The sequence below is a fragment of the Aulonocara sp. 'chitande type north' Nkhata Bay genome, linkage group LG11 (genome assembly GCF_057382095.1).
Source record: "Aulonocara sp. 'chitande type north' Nkhata Bay isolate Kocher_YH1m ecotype deep benthic linkage group LG11, A_spYH_male_GT1.1, whole genome shotgun sequence".
Lineage (NCBI taxonomy): Eukaryota > Metazoa > Chordata > Actinopteri > Cichliformes > Cichlidae > Aulonocara > Aulonocara sp. 'chitande type north' Nkhata Bay.
Window position 1 is genome coordinate 30,511,240 of NC_141354.1, and position 22,363 is coordinate 30,533,602.

A 22,363-nucleotide genomic window follows, 5' to 3' on the forward strand; every position below is an offset into this window, starting at 1 on the left:
ATTAGCCTCCTTCACCTTTTGCACCTGCTACAACAAAGCATCATCACTGGTCCTTATCTTCCCAAGGTGATCTTAGCTAGAAGCATTGCACAAAGGCATAATAATAAAAGGTTTAGTATAATATAGATCAAGTCCACTTTAGTGTGGGTCACTGACCCAAACTGTATCGGCTCTTTCCAACCTTAATAGTCTGCTCCTCTGGGAGCATAATGTTTGGATTGGTTGGGAAATATATTGGCAATAAAGAGACAAAAGGATGTCATAAATGTTGATTAAAGCTCTGGTTAAAAGACAAAGGCGGAGAGGCTCTGAGTTATGAGGGCTTTTCAGACTGCGTTATTGTTTCAGTGACAGAGCTCTTAGTGTGTCTAGTGGAGTGGCGAGTGGTAAACATTTCTCAATGTGTGAGGAGTCATTAATCCCTGGAACCGAGGATGGCTTCACTACCAGTGTCTGTGGCCCAAGAAATCACAGCCAGTTGGCACCAGCAGGTCGTGCAGAGCTCCAACATAAATGCTTTGTATACTTCAGAGCTGTTTAAATCTCTTCTATGTGCTGTAGCTAAGGCACACTTTAGAAAAGGCAACAGGCAACACTCTGTGTTTTGCACATTCAGTTCATTTGCCAGTCAAGCTGTTGATGATGCATTGAGTCCTGCCAGGTTATAGTCTCACTGTGAAACATAAGCAAAAAATGAAGCCAGTTTGACGAAAACACGTTTCTAAGGCCCTGACAGTAACGTCAGGGAGTAATACAGTATGCAGATTGTCACTGAGGCTGAATCGTAATTCTGGCAAAAAGTAACTTTCCTGTTTCTGGAGTCATTAGACTTGGTCATGTATGTTTATTATAATTTATTTTGAAGAGATTCCCAGTTTCATAATTACTTTAGGTTCTTTAGGTTTGTAGGTAGAGTTTTCCCAAATTCTACTTGAATTTTTGAATTAGCAAATCCGAGGACCACAAGTCTGAGAAAATTTGTATTCTTGCATGAAAAACACTTCACTCATCATGTCACACAAGCGCACACAAGGTACATTGTAAAGGTCAGTTTCTGCTTGGTTCCTTTTAAAGGGGGACTTTTGTTGTGTTTCCTTGTTTTCTCGCATGTACATAAATAGATAATACTGCCATAATCAAAGCTCCTGTGAGAGGAAACAGCCCTAATATAGTCATCCCAGCCTGATGTTCAAGCCTTCTGTTTGCAAGGGGGAGTCAATCAATAGAAAGCTGGCGTAAAGGAAGTGTAGCTTTTAAAAGAGGAGTTAAAACGTCTTGGTTCAGCAGTGGATTTGCTGTGAGGCTGTGGCTAATGTTCAAAGCTACTGAGTCCAAGAATAAAGATATGGAGCTGGAAATCAGCAAATAGTAGAATTATTTTTATTTACTTGTAGGGAGCTTCCTATTATAAAGTTTCAGTTTTGTTGGTTAAAGTTTGCAGGGTCTTGATTATACTTCACGCGTGGGACTGTTTAGCAGGTTTTCCCGTTTATCGCTCTCGCAGTTGACAGATAGAAGCTGCAGCACCGCACGTTTATTTGCACTCATTGCTCTGTACTGGCGCTCCAGCTTTGGACCACACCCACCAAGGGTCAGCGGTGTTCATACATGCCCCTGGGCGTGCATTTGCAAACTCCGCCCCCGCTGGCTCCACCCACCAGCGGACCACAATGATTTAGAAGTTCAGGAATCCCACGTGACGTCACCCAGGGTGACGTTATGCTCTCTAAATAGATCGTATTGTAATCTTTTCTCAGTCCAACGTGGTTTCTTCTGAGAGACTGCTTCACATTTTCTGCACTTGTTTGGTAAGTTGAAAGCCTTGCCACCATGCAGAGGACCGTGCACGCGCCTCTGCAGGTTTGTCATCTTTTTATTTTTATTCTTTTAAAAAGCGATTCTTCTCACTTGTCCTTCTCCCTTTTTCATGCAACAGCTTGTTTTCTCGTTCGCTTCAGCAGTCTTTCTAAAGATGTGATTTTGTTTTATTTCTTTCACCTCCTGGTGTCTGCAGCTTTGTGTCGTGCGAGTTTTGTTTGAGTGAGTGCATTGTCATGTCACTTCGCGCTCCGTGTGTTTGGCCTGTCTCTTACACTGTTGTTGAAGTTGAATCGCGGAGTCAAGTGCCGCTGCAGCTCGGTCTGTCAAGTAGCAGCTAAGGCAAGTCTGCAGAAAATTATCTGAAAGGACAAAAACACGAACATTTTTATTGCAACGGGCGCTTTTCGTTGCACTTCACACCAATTTGGCACGTCTTCTAAGTTTTCATTTAGCTCTAAATCTCCGAAGCTGGACCCCTGCATCATTGTCATGCCTGTCCCATCCAGGGATACGCAGAGCAGGCTAATCTTCGGGACTCGTGCGTGCTGCGGTTCACCAATGACTGTCTGGAATATAATGGGCCGGTGGTTACGCTGTTACCCCAGGGTATCCTTGTTTACGTTAAATTTATGTTCCTCTTTTTCTCTTGAACAGCAATGTTCATCAAGATTACGTCATTCTGCAGGCCAGTCGATATTTGATTAAGCGCTAAGATGTTGAGGGTTACTTTGAGTAAGGTTGTGCTGACGGTGCGCACTTTGTGACGGAACGGCTTTTTTAAAAAAAGAGAAAGATGCTTTAATTATTTGATTGCTCTCCGGCCGCTATCATTATGTTTATGTGACAGCACTATCAATAACACATGTTTCTCGTACACGATTCCACTTATTGTGCCCGAGTTTTTATTCGGTGTCGTAATAACGCCTGTTAAAGTGTTATTTATGCCTGTTGCGACTTTTTTCAGCATTTAATGTAGACTGGGATGGAGTTTCTTTGTATGAAAGCTTTTGCAATAATTTGTCTCCATAAAAATATGTAGCCTATCAGATTGAGTAAAGTTAACTTGCTGGACAAATTTTTTTTTATTTTTAAAGCAAAAATACATAATCCAAAAATAGTTCATAATAATTATTAGGATTTACATAAACTTAGACCAAGTATCATAAGCTATAGTTAATGCATTTAAATTCACTTGTTTATTCTATAATAGTGTTATTTACTAACCTTCATGGATATATGTTTTTTACATGTTAAGCTGGATTGCAGCAGTAAACTGTTAGTTGCGTTTCTTGTGCTTGAGGTACCCCTGGTAATGTCTCTACTAATATAGAAGGTGTGAAAAGGTAGCAAACATAAAGGCAGTCTCAAGTCTGAGCAACAAGTACACCACAGAAGTTAGAGCATTTTATTTTAATACTAGAGCTTTCTTTTCGCCTTTACCTGCAAAGTTCTGCAAAGTGAATGCTAAGAATAATACAGTTAGAATAATGTGAGCAGTGCTAATCCCATGCTAGACCTCTGAGGGTTAATTTTTTGATTTATGAGTTTATGTTGAGTCAGAGACCAGTAATTGAAAGCTTTTGAAGTTTATATTTCAGTCAAACCAGTCTTCTAGTCATGCATTGAGTTTAAGAGCAGAAGTTCAGTGCAGACATTGTCAGAGAGGTCCCGTGTACGTTGTCTCAGGGTTCGCCGTAATCCTTCCTTCAATTTGTACTCTCAAAAGCCCAGGTTATGGCACTGGAGCTGGAGAGTTGAATTGCTGTGCATGTTTGTGCTTGCTTTAACCCCATATGCCTTTGCACCCCAACCCTTCTTTTCCTCACCATATTGTTTAAATTCTAATATGCGTTCTACCTGGAGAGTTCTTCCCAAGTTCCTCTTGAAATCGAATGCCGGACCCTAATCCTTCCCCTCACTCACATCAGGATGCAGTTAATGTAAAGTGTAACCAAATTTCCTCTGCTAAATGAAAACATCTATATTAAATGAGAGCCAAGTGCCCTGTCCAAGGAAAGGGCGTTGAATGCTGATAATTTGAAGTGTGAAAGCTATTGGATAATTCGCAGAGGCATTCGCAGAATTAATGGCTGGAAGTTTTATGTATCATATGGTTTGAATTTCCTAGTAAATGTGAGGGAATGATCGAGTCCCGTTTTAGAAACAGGAACAGGAAGGTAAACGTTTCTGTTTTTTACAGTTATGGAAACAATTTTTCTCTTATTTTTTTAATGCCTTGCTTTAAAGTTTTTATGTTTCAAGAACTGTTTCAAATTCATACTGGCAATCAAGAAGGGAGCTAGTAAACAACAGTTCCAACAAGAGTTGAAACACAACAGCTGATTCATGCTGTTTCATGAACATTTGGGGCCTTTATTTAATACACGAGTGAGTAGCGCCATATCTACAGACACTGTTTTTGTCATCTAGCGCTTAGTTTTATTTAATGATCAGCAGTGTTGGTCGTGTTTGTTGTGTCAAAATAGACCAGGTGAGTTTTTAGGGGCCCTGTTTTAGAGAACTGAACTGGTGATAGAAAGAGAGACCAGGTCTCATTGCTCTCTGACAGTGAGACCCTTTCCAGACCCTGTTCAAGCGGGCTTGGTCATGAAGTACAACTTGTTAGGAAAACAGGACTGCTTAGCATAACACAATATTTGACTGTTTTGACTGCGCTTAAGGAAATAGCCTGTACCTATGAAAAAGACACATGCACATAGTGTATGAAAGTATTCATGCCTGACACTTGACATGCCGCACTGACTTATTACAGACTTATTACAGAATTACAGATGTGGTGCGGTTCTTGTGAACTGGTAGGAGGGAGAGGTGATAATAATGCAAGCGATAAAAGGAAATGTTTAATGTGCCATTAAATAAAAATGATGTGGTCCAGTATCAGTGTTGTAAATACTGCAGATGTTTTAGTTGTACTGAGAGGACACATGATAAACCACAGACCTATTTGATGATCATCAAACTCTTAGTGTCTTATTAAACCCCCTTCTCTGATTACATTTAAGTTGTGCAATAAAAAGCAGATAAAACTAAGCAGAAAAAGTTTTGTGTCTCATTTTACGTCATAATGCCAAATTTTCTTTATTTAACTGCAATTCTAAGTTATTGTAACATAGAAGAAATAGGTTTCTGTGAAACTATCATGCAGCCAAGACTCATAAGGCTCATAAGGCCAAGAATCATTAAATAATTAAATACAAAATCCATTTCTTATATGGCTAGACACCCCAAGCGCTTTGTGGGCTTTGCATTGAAACCACACATCAGCCAAGTGTGGTTTCCATGTGTGGGGTGTGAAATAGGGATGCAAGAATGGTTAAGAAATTTTATGTTAAAATAACAACTTGGAAAGTACCAATGCAGCATATATGGGTTTTTTTTTATCGGTATGTAATAATTTGTGCCGGGAGACAATGAAAACTACATTAAAATCTTTCAGTTCTCCACGTCTTGGTAAATGGCAGCCAGCAAGGCTGATATAAGCCAGTACTGATGTTCCTTATATATAATGGTGCATCCCTGTTTTGCATGTTTTGCATGTTCATGTCCACCTTCACCCTAAAAGACAAATAATCGTACTTACTTAACATCTGGTACGACATCCGTCTAAAAGTGCTTGGCATTTGTGTTATTGAAATGTGATGACTGCTCAGAGGCTCTTTGTTAGTGTTTATTAGAAGAATAGTTTATACTTTTGCACTGTAACAATAATAAGATCTCGAAATACTAAATAAGCTGCGAACCAAGTATGATGTCGCAAAAAAAAGTACAAGGATTGCACAAATAATATTTTTTGCTCAGTAGTTTGCAGACTGTGACGAAAACCGTTTTTCTCTTTTACACAAGTGAGATAAATTTCTGTGTTTAATGTTGTCTAAACACAAAGATCTTAACAAAAATTGTTTCAGTAAAAATGCAAATGCAAGCAAAAATTTAGCTCAGAATCTGACCAAACTTCAAGTATACTGTGTGTGTTGCCTTGGTAAGCTTACAAGTGGTTGGCATCCTGAATATCACTTTTAAAAAAAGTCAAACGTCAAAATAAAATGTAGTAATAATAATAAAAAGATATATTCCTTCCTATTCCTGCCTAAAATAATTTAAAAAAATTATTGGCAGGAACAATAAAGTAAGATGCTGTAAACCTGTGCAATATAAATGTTTGAATGTGTGCGCTCCATCATGTGGATATCATATTTCACATAGGTGTTGTTTAATGCGTTTGATGTTGATCGATATATTTTAAAATCCAACTGTTGTTTCCGTAATTTATTTGAAATGTATGAAAAAAATACAGTTGAAAATTTTGACTTCTTTAACTGGTTTTGCCTGATTGGGTTTTTCAAAGTTAAAAGAGGAAAAGGATAAAATTTGAAATAATTTGTAGAGGTTTATTTTTAGTGTTTTTATCTTTTACCATCACTTGTCCCATTTTGCTTTGAATTCTTAAAGTTAAAATGATATGGGTGCACTGAGAAGTTCCTAAAGTGCACGTTAAAAAACCTGAGGCCCGCTTATTTTTAAGCTTTAAAACTAACACCAACTAAAGTTCCTTTTCTTCTTTCTATCAAATAAGCTGCACTTTCTGACTGTGCACGGCTGCACAGCCGCTGCTTCCTTTTCTTGTTCTCACTAAAAGATGCATAACCAGCGAATCAATTCATTAAGAAACCGATGACTGTATGGCTGAAACTTAAATGTGGAGCTATTTTTTCCAGATGTAAGTGCCTTTTATTTAAAGTCAATTTTGTCTTACTACATAGCTGCCTTAATAAAAAATATATAAGTACTGAGAAGCAATGTCTATATAGATACATTTGTTCATTTTGTTTATTACCAGCTTTAAAGTGTGTTACAATCTATGTGGTAGTGTGCAATAAAAACGTGGATATAAAGAAAATCCGTCTATCGAAATATTTAAAAGTTTTCCCAGTGGTTGAGTTTTGCTGAAGTTATTGGACCCAGTGTTTCCACAACCTCAGCCTTGATGTCATTTTAGTGGAGCCCAGATTACTGTAGCGTGAGAAAACTAGTGCAGGTGCAGTAGCAGTTTCATGTCTAGCATGACACGAGCGTATTTTCCCTCGTCTAAGGAAAGCAAAATTATTCAGCTCTCCTCACTGCTTTCTTCTTTTGTCTTTTTCTGTAGTTTTATGAGAAGTTGGCCAGAGTGATGAACTCGGACCAGGAAAGGCCGTTCGTGTGCAACGCTCCTGGCTGTTCTCAGGTGAGACTGTCGTGATAAAACTCAATGCGTACATGTGCATGTGTATATGTATGTCTGCCTGTGATATCAATACACCAAAGAGGGATTCGGAGTAGATTTATCTCTCGCGCATGAGGGAGAAGCGCAATACCATGGAAGTGCTTGAAACACAAACTGTGATCGGGTCTAGTGTTAAAATACCTAAAGAAAAAAAAGTTTCTTTTAGGATGTAGTCAAGAATGACTACAATAACAGTGAATGTTATTTTAGGGTAGTGCTTCATTTCCTATCAGTTACTCATACTTGTCTCTTTACATATGTACAATTCTTTTTTTTTTTCAACAGCGATTCCCCACAGAGGACCATCTAATGATACATCGACACAAACATGAGATGACCCTTAAGTTCCCCTCCATAAAGAACGACAACATGTTATCAGGTGAGTTATGCTCCTTCAATACAGACTACCTCACTATTTGAGCAGGGTTTGAAAGAAACTTGGAGTTTGTTTGCAGCTGTGTCTTTGTGACTCATGCACAGACACACTCGTCTATCATCAGTATGCTTTACAGTGCCTCCAGAAGTTGTTTGCAATAATGTAAATCATATGAGGCATGCTACCCTACAGCTTAGTGTCATTCACAATGAACACTTCAGTAACATATAAAGAAGCTGCCTGACAAAAACTGGACAAATGAGCATTTTATGTGTGAGCTTGTCTTTCCTGTTACTTCATGTGATTTGCGCTTTTCTGTCACTCGGTGCGTCATCATTCTATATATCACGTCGAAAGAAAGGAAGTTTTACAGGGTGCAAAAGCCCAGTTGAGCCGCTGATCTGGACATTAATCTAGAGTTTCAAAAGTCCAGTAAGAGTCAAACCAATAGTAGCGGCCAATCCAATAGTGTAGATCTCTACTCCTTATAACATTCCTAATGCATCAGCCATCGTCTAGTAAAAATTGCTACAGCCAGACTATTCAAGTAGTTTCTTCTTTATTGTTTACACTCGGTAGTCAGTAGGATCAGATTTTCTAAGCCAGGCGTCTTTATCGCTTTTCGCCTGAGTTACAACTATGACTACTTTCTTACTGATACACTGAACTCAGGATAAAATAATCAGTGGTTATGCAGCACACAAAGTCACACCTCAGACACACAATGTCACATGCAAAATTGTCTACGCTTAACTTTTAGTACTATAATTCATGACCTAAAGTTGACCTGCTCTATTTGCTTTGCATTGACTCGACTAAAAACTGACATTACTCGGTTTCTTAATAGAGCTTGAGTAATATCGTCAGTCTCTGCAGATCGAAACGGCGCTGTATATTTGCAGAGTAAAACTGTGTTTTGAGTACACACGTCATGACGAAAGTTTGAGTCAATCCTCAGTCTAGCCAGAATGGATAAACACGCCATGGAGTATGCTTTTAGCCTTTGAAACAACTGTGATCCCAAAATCACCTTCAACAGTCTGAAACCCGATCTGCGTGCACCCCCCACAATGTCAAGCTGAATACCACAGCTTGACTGAGCTCGACAAATGAGACCCCACTCTGTAGGTGGGATCTGTACTTTGTCAGCAAAAAACTGGGCTGTCAAAAGTAGAGTCTCTCATCGGCTAAATACAAGTAATGCTTACTTAAAAACACAATGTGCAACAACAGTGTACGTTCATTATTCTTTTTGGATTGGTCTCCATTAGCTTGCTTAAAGTGCATGCTGGTAAAAACTTTGGCTCACATAATTGGACATCATTTTTTTAGAGTAAGGAACAATGAGGCAGAAAATACAAAAAATACAAGACATAAAAATCGGAGAGTACAAGAAGAGTCACAGAATCAAATTAAAAGTTAGCAGTAAAACTATCCAAATTATCAGAATAAAACATGCTGCGCTGTCAAAACAGATTTAAATGCTTTCTCGTGTCTCATTTAACTTCTTGCAGACATGGTTCCTGTTTTAAATACTGTTGTGCGCATATTTGCATTTTGGTTCATTTTGCCTGTGTAAGTTTTTACATTGTATATATGTTTCAGGTATGCAAATGAGAATTAGGCATACATCTTTTACAAAAGCATCACACAATATCACAAAATGGAAAAGGAAAAAGACAAATATGAAATCAACTTTTTCACGAAAACACTACGCTTGCGGATATATTTTGCCATTTGGAACCCCTTAAAACTCTTTTCCCTCTAACTTTTAAAGGTCCACATTCTACTTTTAAACCTGAAAAACATTTTTTCTTCGTTTACAGACCAGACACCTACGCCAACACGTTTTTTAAAGAACTGTGAGGAGGTGGGCTTGTTCAGTGACCTGGACTGCTCAATTGAGCAGGAATTTTGCAAAGCCCAGGAAGAAGAGGACAGTAAACAGGTACTGGAACAAAAAGGAAAAAAAACTCAGACTAAAAAAAACAAAACAAAAAACAGATGAGACCAAAGCCACAGAGGTTAGGTGGTTAAGAGCTCTTATCTGGAGTGATCACATGAGTAATGTCGCTAACAGCGGCTCACACTGCATGAGCTGATAACACATTTTTTTTATAGACTGGAAACACATAGACCTCATGCAACCACATTCTGCCCATTTGTTCAAAAATGGATAGCCACAAGTGTTTATTCACCGCTAATATTTCTGCTATATTTCTCTCTTTTATCCAAACTATATGTTCCCTGTCTAGTTCTCGTGATGCCACTAGTGCCACGCTGCTTTAACCTCATCTGACTTGTCAACAGTGACAGACAGGGCTAGCAGGTGGAGATTTGTCACCCATCACAGATGAGGACAAAAGATATCAGGTTCTCCACCTGCAGCTTCAAACAGATCTTCATCGCTTAGAGAAGGAGTCCTATTTCTCCCAGACAGACAGACCCCTGAGACATCTTTTTCAGCAGTAATCAGGAAAAAATACTGACCAGACAGTCTTGTATGTGAGCAGAGTCACAAACACTGACGTTTGACAAAGAACATGATCATTTATGCATTATACATCTGCCCTGAAGCACCTTGACCTGAAACATGGGTAATAGTCAAATCACCACAAGACAGACTGCTTATCTAAGGTCTGGGAGTGTGTGCAGTCCCTGCTGCAGCTAAGCTGTTGTCTCTGTGGTTTGGCTCTGGAGATCGTGCGTGCTCAGGTCAGCCATGTCTAGGCTGCCCAGCCTGTGTGGTTTATGATGGGAGGCTTTGCCAAGTCAGCAGGAGGCGAGTCAGAGCAAGACTTGCAGGGAGTGTAAAGCACAACAAGATAAGAGTTAAAAATTTGAAACTTTAAGAAAACACCAAGAAGACAGTATGAAATAGTCTTATTTCCATATCCTGCAATATACTATCATAATGGTGAAGATTAAGTAATTGTACTGCAATGCAAAATACTTTATGGCACTGTAAGTGTGTGAGAGATACGTGAGTGTGAGTATTCTATCACTTGCAGCTATTTTAGTATGAATATTCATAATGTGACAGTTAAAAACTGTTGGTAAAATAAAAATAAAGGAAATATGGTCATCAATAAACTCTCAGCTCAGCACAGAAAAGCTTGTAGATGATACCTTACTTAGTTCCTCATTACCCATTCCCACCCACTGAATGTGTGAAGTCCAAGGCCAAATGGTTGAAATGCTTGTGTTGTTTTGCACTTGAAAATGCTCTTTATAGAGTCCTAAACCTCTATACTGTGCTCACTCGCCTCCTCTCTTCTCTTTACAGAACATTTCACTGCATGGCCAAGCAGGCCAAGGCCAGCACCAGCAGTCCCACTCACGAATGGGCAATCATGATACCAGCATAGTGATCCAGCAGGCCCTGCCCTCTCCTCAGTCCAGCTCTGTCATAACTCAGGCTCCATCAACAAATAGACAGATAGGGTAAGCAGACCGCAGTGGCCGAAAGATGTCGTGAAACATCAGCAGCGTAAATACAAGTAACAGGTACAAACAGGTTTTATGAAACTTGCTACTGAGAGAGGCATTTTCTCTTTTCTGTATGACATGAAACAGCAGTTGTTGAGCACTGCTGAGAATTGATGACAGACTGAAAACCGCCTGACAAGCGCAGTGATCTTTGGGGATTCTCTCACCTCAAGTGTGCCCCTGTTATACTGACAGCCTCAGTCTCATCCTGGTCCCTCTGTTTCTGTGCCAGCTGTCATCCCCCCCATTGTCTCTGAGGCAATGTCAGTGTTTCATTACATTTGGAGCAGTGTGTGTGGGACTTGCCATTCGTGTTTTGCTGTTCATTCACTGTTGTCCCATAGCAGAGCATGCCAAAGAGGGTCCCAGAGGATAAGATGAAGTCATTGTTGAAGCCTAAGCCGTGACCGCTTTTACACAGGTTTAGCATTTCATGTTCTAAAATAGTTCTTTTCACAGTATGGGAATGGCAGCTGCCTTAGAGCTCTGCTTCTCTGGAACCTTTGCAGATAGAGAAACCATATTAATTACAATGTGTGTGGGTTGCTTCTTTGTGCTTATTACTTGTATATGCACACTGTACGTAATGATTGGGGTATTGCATTGGGTATTGATTGCATAAATTTTGCCAACTCTTGCAGGGCTGTCATCTCTTTGAGTGAAACGTCTTTCCCTCTGCTGCAGTTCTGTCTTAATACGTCAGTGACATAACGGTTATAGGAAACGCACACAAACATTTATGCGCCTTTTTTCCCACATGAGGACTCTCCACTGACCTCATTCATTCCTTGTGCTTTAACTTCAGCCACCTTCAAATCTGTGCCAGGGCTTTGTTACTGTAAACCAGGCCTGTGGCAAACTTGTTAGACATTGAGATGGCTCAGAGTTAGGCCAGCCCTGTGTTGAGGCTGTCTTGTGTAGATTTACAGCTTCGGGAGCTAGTGAATATTGGATGGGAGGCCCATCACTAAGTCTGACTGACACCCCATCAGGCTCTTTGTTGAGGACAGGGATGGAATTTCAACCCCTTGGAGGAGCAGCAATCACTGCCAGTAACAGAGACGTTGTCAGGCCTGCTTCACCTGACTTTACCTGTCATTGTAAACTCTTTACCTGACTCACCACTTCACTTCGCAGCCCTTTCTGACCACAGAGCCCTTACCGGTTTGTTGAGAGAGCTGTGTTATTGTTTATTGTCGTAAAATCGCATCACTCAAAATTCAGAGACGGTATGCCATGTGGTGGTGGTTGCCAGCCACAGAACTGCACCAAGTTGCCAGCTGCGGTGATCTGTCACACATGATCTGAGGCAACCTCTGAGCAGCAATTGTATGGTCTAAAGTTGCAGATGCGTCACTTGTTTACGAGGATGGCGGAATCCTGAAACATGAATAGGATGGGAATATTCACACAAGAGAAAACTGATCTGGAAATGTTCACATCAGCAGGAAAATGGGCTGAGGAAACCCCTCCACTGAAAAGCAGAACTTCCACAGGAAGCCATTAGGGCTCACCAAAGCCTCTGTGCACAGGGTCTCTCCACAGGAACTTCCTACATAGAGACCATGCTGGACACTTCACAGACTGGTGTACTCAGTCCAACACAGTCCAGATATTAGCCTGTTAATTCATGAGAATTGTAGGCTTCAATATGTTTTGATTTACTGTGCTTTTGTGAACAAGGTCATCATGTAAAACTAGAAGCACAGTTAGGTTCCCGCTATGTAAATCTTTGTGTTTAATTTGAACCATAATAACCTAAGAGACTATTAAAAAATGGTTATCCTTGTCACGACTGGTAAAGGTTGTGTATCTGATCATTGCAGGTCTATAAATCTTTTAGTATCAACACACTTTATGGGGCTCTGTGGTAAATATGTCTCTAAATGAGACAAAATCACCAAACAAAATCAGTTTAATCTCACTTCCATCTGCTTCTTCATTTTGTTCCTCTGCTCTGCTGAGTGCACAGCATGAGCATCCAATGAATTAGGATAACAAGTCATTTTCATTGCTCCACAATGTTTACTAAAGAGCTTTGAGGCTTGGTTGAGGCTTGGAATCAATTAGGATTGGCTTTCCTCAAGTCCATTTACTTTAGGATTGAGCTGGGCCTGCAGCTGTGAAACCTGAGGACCTCTCTCGCTCTCGCTTTTTCTCTCCTTCCCTCAGCTCTGAGTCCTTAAAGGAGGTCTTGGGGGAGCTGCACTGACACAAACCAGTGTTAAAACCAGGCATAAGAAACAGCCAGCAGATCTTAATGTCACGGCTATCATTATCATGCAAAGTGAAGCAGTGTCCAACTGTTCTGAATGCTCTCTGCTTTTCAGTTACAAACATCTGGTGCTGAGTTATGTCAGAGTTAAATGTGTTGGACATTACTAGTCAACCATGTGAGATACAACATTCTGTGAAAACCTCAGCCTTTTCACTTGTAAGTGGAGCTTGCTGGGTGGATGGGTGTGGGCACAAGGCATTAAAAAATGACATTCTTCTATTTTGGCTGCACAAAGGAATTCAGCCTGATTGTTTCCATTACATAGCACAATCAACCTGAATGCATCTGGGCTACGTGAATACAGTACAGATGTGGCAGATTTCATCATCAGTTGCCGATAATTTGATAGTTAAGTACTGCTTTCAACTATTATTTTTTTTTGTTAAATGTACAGTACAGATGTCTAAACCTACTAAAGTGTTAAAGACAATATTTGAACTTATGAGATGCAGCCCTCAAAACCACTAACTGCTGATGTCAGGCAGTGTTGGTTTTTCACCATTTAACCAAAAGGTTTTTCAATTTACCTTCAATAATGAAAATAGAACTTTGTCTCATTTTGTTTTTGTACAAATGTGACAATAACCACATTAACTTTAAAGCAGCTCTTTCTATGCGGAGAGTCTATTCGCTTTTCTAGATTGTGGATTTATCTTTAAACCTATACATCTATCATTTGCGGTGTCCCACCCTGGGCGTACTGTGTGCAACTTGTAAGTTTGGCTGTCACATTGTGCACAGGTTTGAAGGAAGTCAATTTGTGGTTGTGTTTCCCATGCTGCTTTAAATGCACAATATTTTTCACACCTTCAGCACCCTTCTACTTGTGGTCCTTGTCTTTGCCTTTAAGGGAAGTAGCAGAAATAGATGTTGGTCTTCATGCCTTCTTAACAGCAAGGTTTCATGCAAAGTGTAGAGTGATATTAACTTCCTGTGTTTTTGCAAAGAGATTTGCTAGTGTGCTGATTGATCATGAAGAACCACTGGGTAGAAGATTTGCTTTTAATAGATTGAATTGTAGCAGTTCAATTTATTAAAATGTATAAGTGTCTGTGACAAAGTACATTTGCATTTCTATTTGATTGCAAAAGCTTGCGATCATCCTGTTAATCCACGATCATTGTCAGATATTATAGCTAGTGAGCACTTATTGAGAACAGATGTTCACGTCTAAACACAATGTGTACATGCTCTTTTACATACAGTGTAATCTGATACTCACTACTTCATCAATTGTTTAAAATAGCACCGCTGACCTACTATACTGAATTAATATTGATACAGTGGTGCCGATAGGTGGTTCATGATACACACTGCATATCGTATAGATTGCATAATAACTCTTTCCATGCCTGTAATAACCCAGTGGTGCTGCCTTCTAAGTGCACTGCACTGGTGCATGAGCATAGAGAGAAAGGATGTTATGGGCTGTTTATGGATAAAGTTTGACCTCATGAACTTTACAATTTAAACAAGATGTCTTTTATTATTGTTTATGATTAGATTGCATTCACAAAGTTGTGATAAGGAGGGAGGTCCGTCCTGCGTATACGAGTGTGTGACCTCTACAGAAAGCTTAAGTTGCCCCCGTGCTCGAACTTGTTAGTTCTCCGCAAAAAAAAGTGGCTATTGGCTCCGAATAAATTGTAGAGCTAATCCAAATAGAAAGGAAGGAGGTAGACAGAAGAGAAAACTGGTAAGCACGGTACAGACGAATAAAGCTCAAACTATGTAATCAATTAAAAAAGTAGTGAAAAGACAAAAAGAAAGAGAGAGAAAGCAGGATGTACATCTGACCTGAATTAAGATGAGCTCATTGTGTACTGCACTGGGTTTAATAGTGCGTTTTTAGAGGAACGCCCAGACTCTGTTCCCTCTCATTCCAGCGGGTCTGTGTCATCCCTGCCCTGGGGCCACCACACATGCAGGCTCCTGCACAAGCAACTCACACACAGGGATGTGCCTCAGAGCTCTGGGGAGCACAGGGATCACAATGTAGGGAAGTGTGGAAAAGAGGGATCAGAGGTGGACAGAGTAGGGGAAGAATGGGATCAGAGGTGGATGGAGGAGCGGAAGAAGGTATTAGGAGGTATAGATGGCGGAGAGGAAATGACAGATCCTGGGGGTAAAGGAGAGAGAGTGAAGAGTGGCATCAGATGGTGAGGACATGGATTTTGCTGGATGGTGTGTACAGAATTAGAGGAAAAGATAGAAGCATGAAGAACATGGCATCAGAACAATGTGGGTGTGGGAAAAATGTATGGAGATTCTGAAAGAGAAGGGAAGATGGAAAGCTGAATGAGAGATGAGACTGACAGAAGACAGGAATCAGGTGGCAGGGTGACAGGAGCCTAGGTTGGCTTTACAGCAGAGACATAAACATGTTAATAAATAGTGAAGTTTTAGTAGATGAAAAGGGAAAAAGATGAAGTATCTCTGAAAGTGAAAGGGTCTGTTTATGCCAAATGTTACAGCACCAGTCAGGTGCTGCTGACAGATCCCAGGGTAGCTTGTAACAAGATGACTCATTAGCTGCTGAAGAGTTTTTCCGATTAACCGCCGATATGAATGCACTGACATGCTTTCGTTAAAATGAAAGCCAACCCATCTTTGCTTTCGTCAGCCAAGAGCATCTGATGATTCAAAACAGTATCATATTTGGTGAATAAATACCGCAACACTTACACTAATTTGCTCCAGAGTGTCACTCCCCACCATTCCTAAACTGTGCTTTGGCATGCCTTAACTCAGCTTGAGGCACCCTAATGTGAGGACACCCCAGCCCAGATCCATTCCAGTGAAGCACCCTCCCAGCATCCATCCCTTCTCTAGAGCGCTAATAAAAGTCAGCCTGTGTCGTAACCCATTATAGCTGATTTATTTGATCAGATTCGTATTATTTCCTCAGTCCAAACCCCATGGCACTCTCCTCCCACCAGTGATTAAAGGCAGTAAATCAGGGGCAGGTCCTGTGTAGTGTTTACTCAGAGAGCCAGGCAGCTGCAAGCTGTTTGAGGCCCTTGTTTCTCCCGGTATTTACCTCCGTTCCCATGGTGACTGCACCACCATCTCCCAAACGTCTGGAACTTGGCCCTAGGCTGTTTTGGTTACGTTCAAAAGTTTTTAGCTGCTGTGTCTACCCAGAGCTTGCAGTGACTTCACCCAGCGAGGAGTGAGTACAGTGATGCTGGACTGAGTTGAGGAGGGAAAGAGAGGGAAAAGTGAGAGGAGGATGGGAGGGAGGGACAAAATCTGGGGGTAGGCAGGCACAGGGTGGGGGGAGGGCGAAAAACCAAGAGCATTACATCATTGCTGGAGCCGAGTCAGAAAGGGAAGGATATGAGTCAGTGGACTCTCTCTCTCTCTCTCTCTCTGTTGGATGGCAGCCAACCCCCTTGTGTATAAGTCCCCAGTACTTGAGTTGGAGTTGGGACTGTTGGGATTGGGACAGTAAAGCACAGTGTGTCTACAAAATTTGTAGATTACACACAGTAGATCAGGGGGACGTGGGTTTAGGCGTGGACACCATGAGGGGTCCGTGGTGGAAAGAAATATCATAATGATGTGGACAATTAGAAATAAGAGAGCACAAGAAAAAGTAAAAAAGGCATAAAGAGGGATGAAAGTCTACTAATGATGTCATGGTGGAGTGAAGATGGGTGGGTTTGGGCGGCGGCGGTTCTTGGGCGGGGATTGTGGAGGAGAGCTGGGCTGAGAGCGAAGCACTCAGTAATGTGAGAGCGCAGGGTCAGAACTGCAGAGTGTCTACCTGCTCTCCCCTGGGGCCCACAGCCCAGGCTATTATCAGTCCCCTCAGTGGAGCCGAGCCTGTCATTATTCACTCACACACACACACACACACACACACACACACACACACACACACACACACACACATGCATATGTTCACACGCAGCTTAATGAAAAAGTCACACACTCACATATGCACTTATTCACATATAAACACTTTGAGCAGGAGGATGTAAATACACAAAGCAGGAGGGAGCATGAAATATAGAAAGTTTCTTGTTTAACTCTTTATACTGTATTTGATTAGTGCCTTACTGACGGTGTACGATGGTGCTATATTAAAATGCATTATTTTGTAGAGTATAGTATTTATCAGAGTGAAAAAAAGAATAAATGGTTTAGTCTGTAAAACGCACAGGAAAAGGAAAGAGTGACACAATACTACATATTAAGAGTTCATCAGAAGCAGGAAATCTTTCATTTTAAGTTGCTGGAAAAAGCTAGAAAAACAAGTTCAGCCCTTTTTCAGAACTGTTGCTGAGGCGCTTTACAGTGTGGTTCTGACACTGTAATGCATAAGAAAAGTTGCCATTGTGTTCACTTCAACAAGTAAGTTATATTTGTTTCTTCTAGATTTTTGGATTCACCGTTAGTGACTTTTTGCCAGCTGTCTGAAATGTCTTTATTTATCAGCAGAGTCAGCACAAAGCTCGGGTTAATCCCTTGAGGAAGTGCTGTCAGATGTTAGTGTTGTTTTTTTCTTCCCAGTGGACAAGCAGGTTGTGTTTTGGTGAATGTGGTCGTGATGGACAGAGCGTTCGTCTAACAGACAGGTGCAGAAGTTACGGTCTTCAAAAGGAGCCTTTATTCTCTGTGTCACAGAGCCTGTGTGTCTGCGTGTTTTTTTTAATGTTGTTGTTTATTATGTGGCTGCCAGGATTAAGGATGAAGTATGACTGAAATAGGGCTAATTAATAAAAAAATAAACGTATAAAGCTTATCCTTCTTACAAAATACTGTTTGTTTAAATTAGTAGAATAGCACACATGATACATGTGGGAAACGAAAGCAAATACTGTGACAGTTTTAGAACAAAAATACTTTAAATGAGCCAGTTTTGTTTAGCTAATTGACACATCATAATGAGATACAGACGTGCTTCAAGTTAGCATTCGTTTTTACTTCAGTGTGTTGCAAAAATCTGTTGAGAAAACTTCAGTCTGCGTCTGAATGAAAAATCGAGTCATCACGTAGTTATGAAAAAATGATGTAGTCTTCATCTACATAATCAACAGCATGTACCAGCATGCGACTGTTCATCCTTCTGAATGCTGGCAAAGTCTAAACACTGAGGGAAACTGTTGATGCAGCTACACTGCATACCTCATTGTACTTTCATGAGTTTTCCCATGTGGAAATGTTTGAATTCGCTGTGTTGCTCAGATGTCATACGCGCTGTTAAATGAGTGTGATTGTGATAAATTGGGATGTTATACTGGCATGACACATCGTCAGGATGGTAATAGTCCTGTGTGTGTGTGCAGCAATCTAAAATGTCTGGAGCATAAATGCACATATTTAGGTCTGGAAAAATACAGGTATTTATTCAGGTGGTGGAACGTTTGCCCTGTTACCCCCCCTCCATTAGGCCATCACTCCTTCACCACTCACTATTACCGTAATCCAGGCTGTGATGTGGTGAATTGATTATGTTAACCCGTTGAACACAGCTAACCTAAATGCTTCTTGTTTGCTTGGAGGAAATGGAGCTTAAATAGCTGGTGAGTGGCAGCGCTGATTGTGGCGATACAGATAACTGGAGATTTATTGATTCTTCTGATGCAAGTTGTTGAAGAATCGTGCGGTGAATGCTGCTTTTAGATGTGAGGACTGAATAATTGCTGCATTCATGTGGGTGTTGCAGCACCTTGCAGCTGGGAATTGTTGTTCTTAGAAGCAGGGATTTGGTGACAGTTGTATAAATGATGTCACCGAGCGCAGATGTATTGGTCTGGGTATTTGTATGGCCAAGGCCTTGAGCCAGTGACTGAGACAGGACTGCTGTCAATAGTTTAAGCTTAGCCTGGGCCCTCTGTACATGTGATTTATTGATGTGGCCGTGAGTGTGGATAAGCCCGTTGGTCCGCCCGCTCTTGTGGTCACTGAAAGAGATTTTCCCCACAGGGCTTCCATTGCTTTAGCAGTTTCTAAATATGATTCTCATCATGCTCATCTCATGTGGTTGTTATGACAAATATTAGTCATTTATCATCACCAAAATCATTATTCATCCATTGTTTTTGGATATACTTTACAAAAGTAAAGTATATCCAAAAACTCATGAGATGATTGAAGTGCAGCATGCGCACAGGCTCACTAATGTTTTTTTTTGGGGGGGGGTGGTTCTGTTCTGAGTTTGTGGCTGTAGAAAGAAGAGCAAACTAAAAAAGAACGAGCTTGCGGAAAGCATTTTCTCTCAAAATGTTAAATTTACTTTAAAGTGTACGAATAGATTTCCTTAGCCGCCCCACTTTGTAGAATTACGATAATACAATAGTTTTTTTTTAGCGTGCGCGCTTTCAGCTCAGGGCTTTCCGAGAACATGGGGCAGCAGCCAACTTGCATGTTTGGAAAGTGATTACACTTTTAACCAGAAATACGAAAAATGAAAGCAATTCATTGCATTCAGAGACTCTGAATCTTTTGATATAAGCACCAACATTTCTCTCAGTATCTATGACAGAATCAGCCCCTTTAGTCTAAAAGGAAACACTTGATGAAGTTTTTTCTTTATTATTGTCAACGGAGCCACAGACCCTTAGTTTTTATAAGCACATCAGTGCGTCACATCAGGTGACAGCAAAATACCTAATCCTCTAAACTGCGATTGACAGAAGTCCCCTATATTTTTTATATTATTATCATGTTATGAAGTAATGTAATATATAATGTAATATATAGTAATATTCGTGCTCTGTTTTTGATGTTCCTGTCTTCAGAGTGAATGAGCTTCAAACCAGAGAGCTAGAATTGAGTATAAAAGTTAGACATGATCACCAACTATATCAGTGGGTAATCAAATTCCCTTTAGCAACTGTAGTTTTTAAACATACAGTTTTTAAACTCACAAAGGTGACTTAAGCTAAGCTTGTCGTGCATTTTTTCACTTACCTTCTTTCATGCCTTTGTATATTATAGTAATAATTTATTTCAGCACTTAATTTGTAGGAAATATAAAAACAGTGAGTCATTTATATCACACTATAATGTATAATACAATTATTCATACTCTGAAAGTACAGAAAGATAAAATTAACTGAGAATTAAACTTTTTTGTGTGTGTAAAAAAAAAAGAAGAAATTAGTAAATGTCCATTAATATACTAAAAAGGGATGTTACACTATATTATCACTTCTTTCTTTAATATATGCTTATACATTAATTTTGTGCTTATTAGGACACGTTAAAAACTAGCGCTAAATTTCATGCTGGATTTGGTGCTGGTGTATGAAACAACAAAGAATAATATTCTTAGATTGTGTGTAGCAGGACAAACCCTTAAGTTCCTTGTCTGTGTCCTTTTAGGCCCGTCCCCGGCTCGCTGTCCTCACTACTGCACCTACGAAACAGACAGAGGCAGCCTCTGCCAGCCTCCATGCCTGGAACTCTGCCAGACCCGACCATGCCCGGCTCCTCTGCTGTGTTGATGCCTGTGAGTACCACAACAGATTACAGAGCATATTCACTTACAGCGGCGCTCACGCATGCAGAAGTAGACTCGTTTACTCCTGTGATGACAGTGCACTGTACATTCAGACTGAACATAAGCTGTGTTGGTGTTGCTGTGCAGTTTCGACTCTTCCTGCAGAAATGAATGGTTTTTTCCTGTGAGTTCAAAATGTAAATTTTCACTACAATTAAGCCAACTAAATTCAGAACAATCACATTGTGTAACAGGAAATGATAACAACATAGCAAAAGGCCCTCGTATCAGGATTGCAATGATACAACATATGTTCCGTTTGTAACATAAGACGGCTCAGTTTTATGGTGTGGAAAAATCCTTCCCATGTTTATTAAATTAAGGGCTAAGCGATTTTTGGGAAGATTGACGGTTCAGGAAAGGGGTGCACGTTTGGGTGATATTTTTACACAAAACACACTTACTGCAATTAAGATTGTGTGTCAGGTTCTAGACCCAAATCTCTGTGGACCAGGGGAAGGGGAGGGCAAGGAAAAGGTCCAGCCAGGGGTGGGGGTGAGAGGGCCCATGCCTCATGGAGAGCACCGCAAACTTCACCAAAACTTCAGCAGCTAAGAGGCCGCAACACCTTACACGCACACATGCATGTAGATGTTCAAGCAAACATATCTTCTTTCCTGTTTGCACCACACGGTGAACACGGGTCACCTTTCACCACATGTCATGTGAATTCTTCACATTCAGGTCTCAGCTATGACACATAACGACCAGACTAGAATCAATCAGAGACAGGTAGTGAGCGCATACACACAAAGACAGATGGTTAGAAATTTGTAGAGCTAACTAACCTATGTCCTTATTGAAACATCCTGCAACTAGACGACTTTGATGTTAGTCTGACAGATACTCACCAAACTGCTGTTAGAAACTCTCTCACACACACACACACACCCCAGTTGCCCAGCTTCCTGTGTTAAGTCCCTGCATGCTGGCTTCCTGTTTTGGGTCAGCTCCAGTTATCATCACACAGAGCTGTGCACAGGGCAGCCTGTCATGTGAAATCAGGCTCTCATGCGTTCTCATCTCATGCTCCATAACCTCAAAGGATAGGTCTCACACTTAAAATGCTTAAAGGTTTTTGGTGCATACCTGTGAGAAAGCAGTGATTGCATCTCTGAAAAATCACCACTCTTAGCATAAATAGTACAGCATGATTGATATGTGTTTAAATAAAGCCCTGTTTACACTTGCGTGATTGTTATTGTATTGTTGTAATCTTCAGATGGAGAGACAAATGTCCATGGGCTCCAATATGATGGGCATGCAAAGCCCCGCCCACAGCAGCTCCTGCTCCTCCACTCACATTCCCTCCATGCACTCAGAGGCCAAACTGGTGAGTATATGCAAGCATTCACATGCATACATACACTTTTATGCCTGCACACACACACAAACACACACACACACACAAGCTGAAAAGTGTTGCAACCTTCTTTTCCACTGGGCTCTGCCAGCAAGGCTGCACTCTTAGGCCTGTGTGGATTTCATCATTTGGTGTGTAATCAAAGCTGTGTCTGAACCTGCCAGTGCAGCACCGGAGACTCTGGCTGGAATAAAGGGCCCTTTATGTGGTTGTGGCTCGGCTGCCCACCAACTGCCTGA

The 22,363-nt window shown here is 40.7% G+C and overlaps 1 protein-coding gene across 7 annotated transcripts in view; it reads left to right on the forward strand.

Annotated features, from left to right (window-relative positions):
• Positions 1 to 1,715: 1,715 nt before the first annotated feature.
• Positions 1,716 to 22,363, forward strand: part of creb5b (cAMP responsive element binding protein 5b) — a 35,129-nt gene continuing 14,481 nt past the window's right edge. For 2 of the 7 annotated variants that reach the window (XM_086312034.1, XM_086312035.1), the window contains exons 1-7: positions 1,741 to 1,860; positions 6,989 to 7,066; positions 7,391 to 7,484; positions 9,308 to 9,429; positions 10,768 to 10,925; positions 20,584 to 20,710; positions 21,984 to 22,094. In XM_086312034.1, the coding sequence (XP_086168160.1) occupies positions 1,831 to 1,860; positions 6,989 to 7,066; positions 7,391 to 7,484; positions 9,308 to 9,429; positions 10,768 to 10,925; positions 20,584 to 20,710; positions 21,984 to 22,094 (720 nt within the window). In that variant the 5' untranslated portion in view covers positions 1,741 to 1,830. Of the gene's footprint in view, positions 1,861 to 6,316; positions 6,560 to 6,988; positions 7,067 to 7,390; positions 7,485 to 9,307; positions 9,430 to 10,767; positions 10,926 to 20,583; positions 20,711 to 21,983; positions 22,095 to 22,363 lie in introns of those variants that run through there. The other 5 variants (XM_086312032.1, XM_086312030.1, XM_086312031.1 and 2 more) reach the window with 5 other exon arrangements.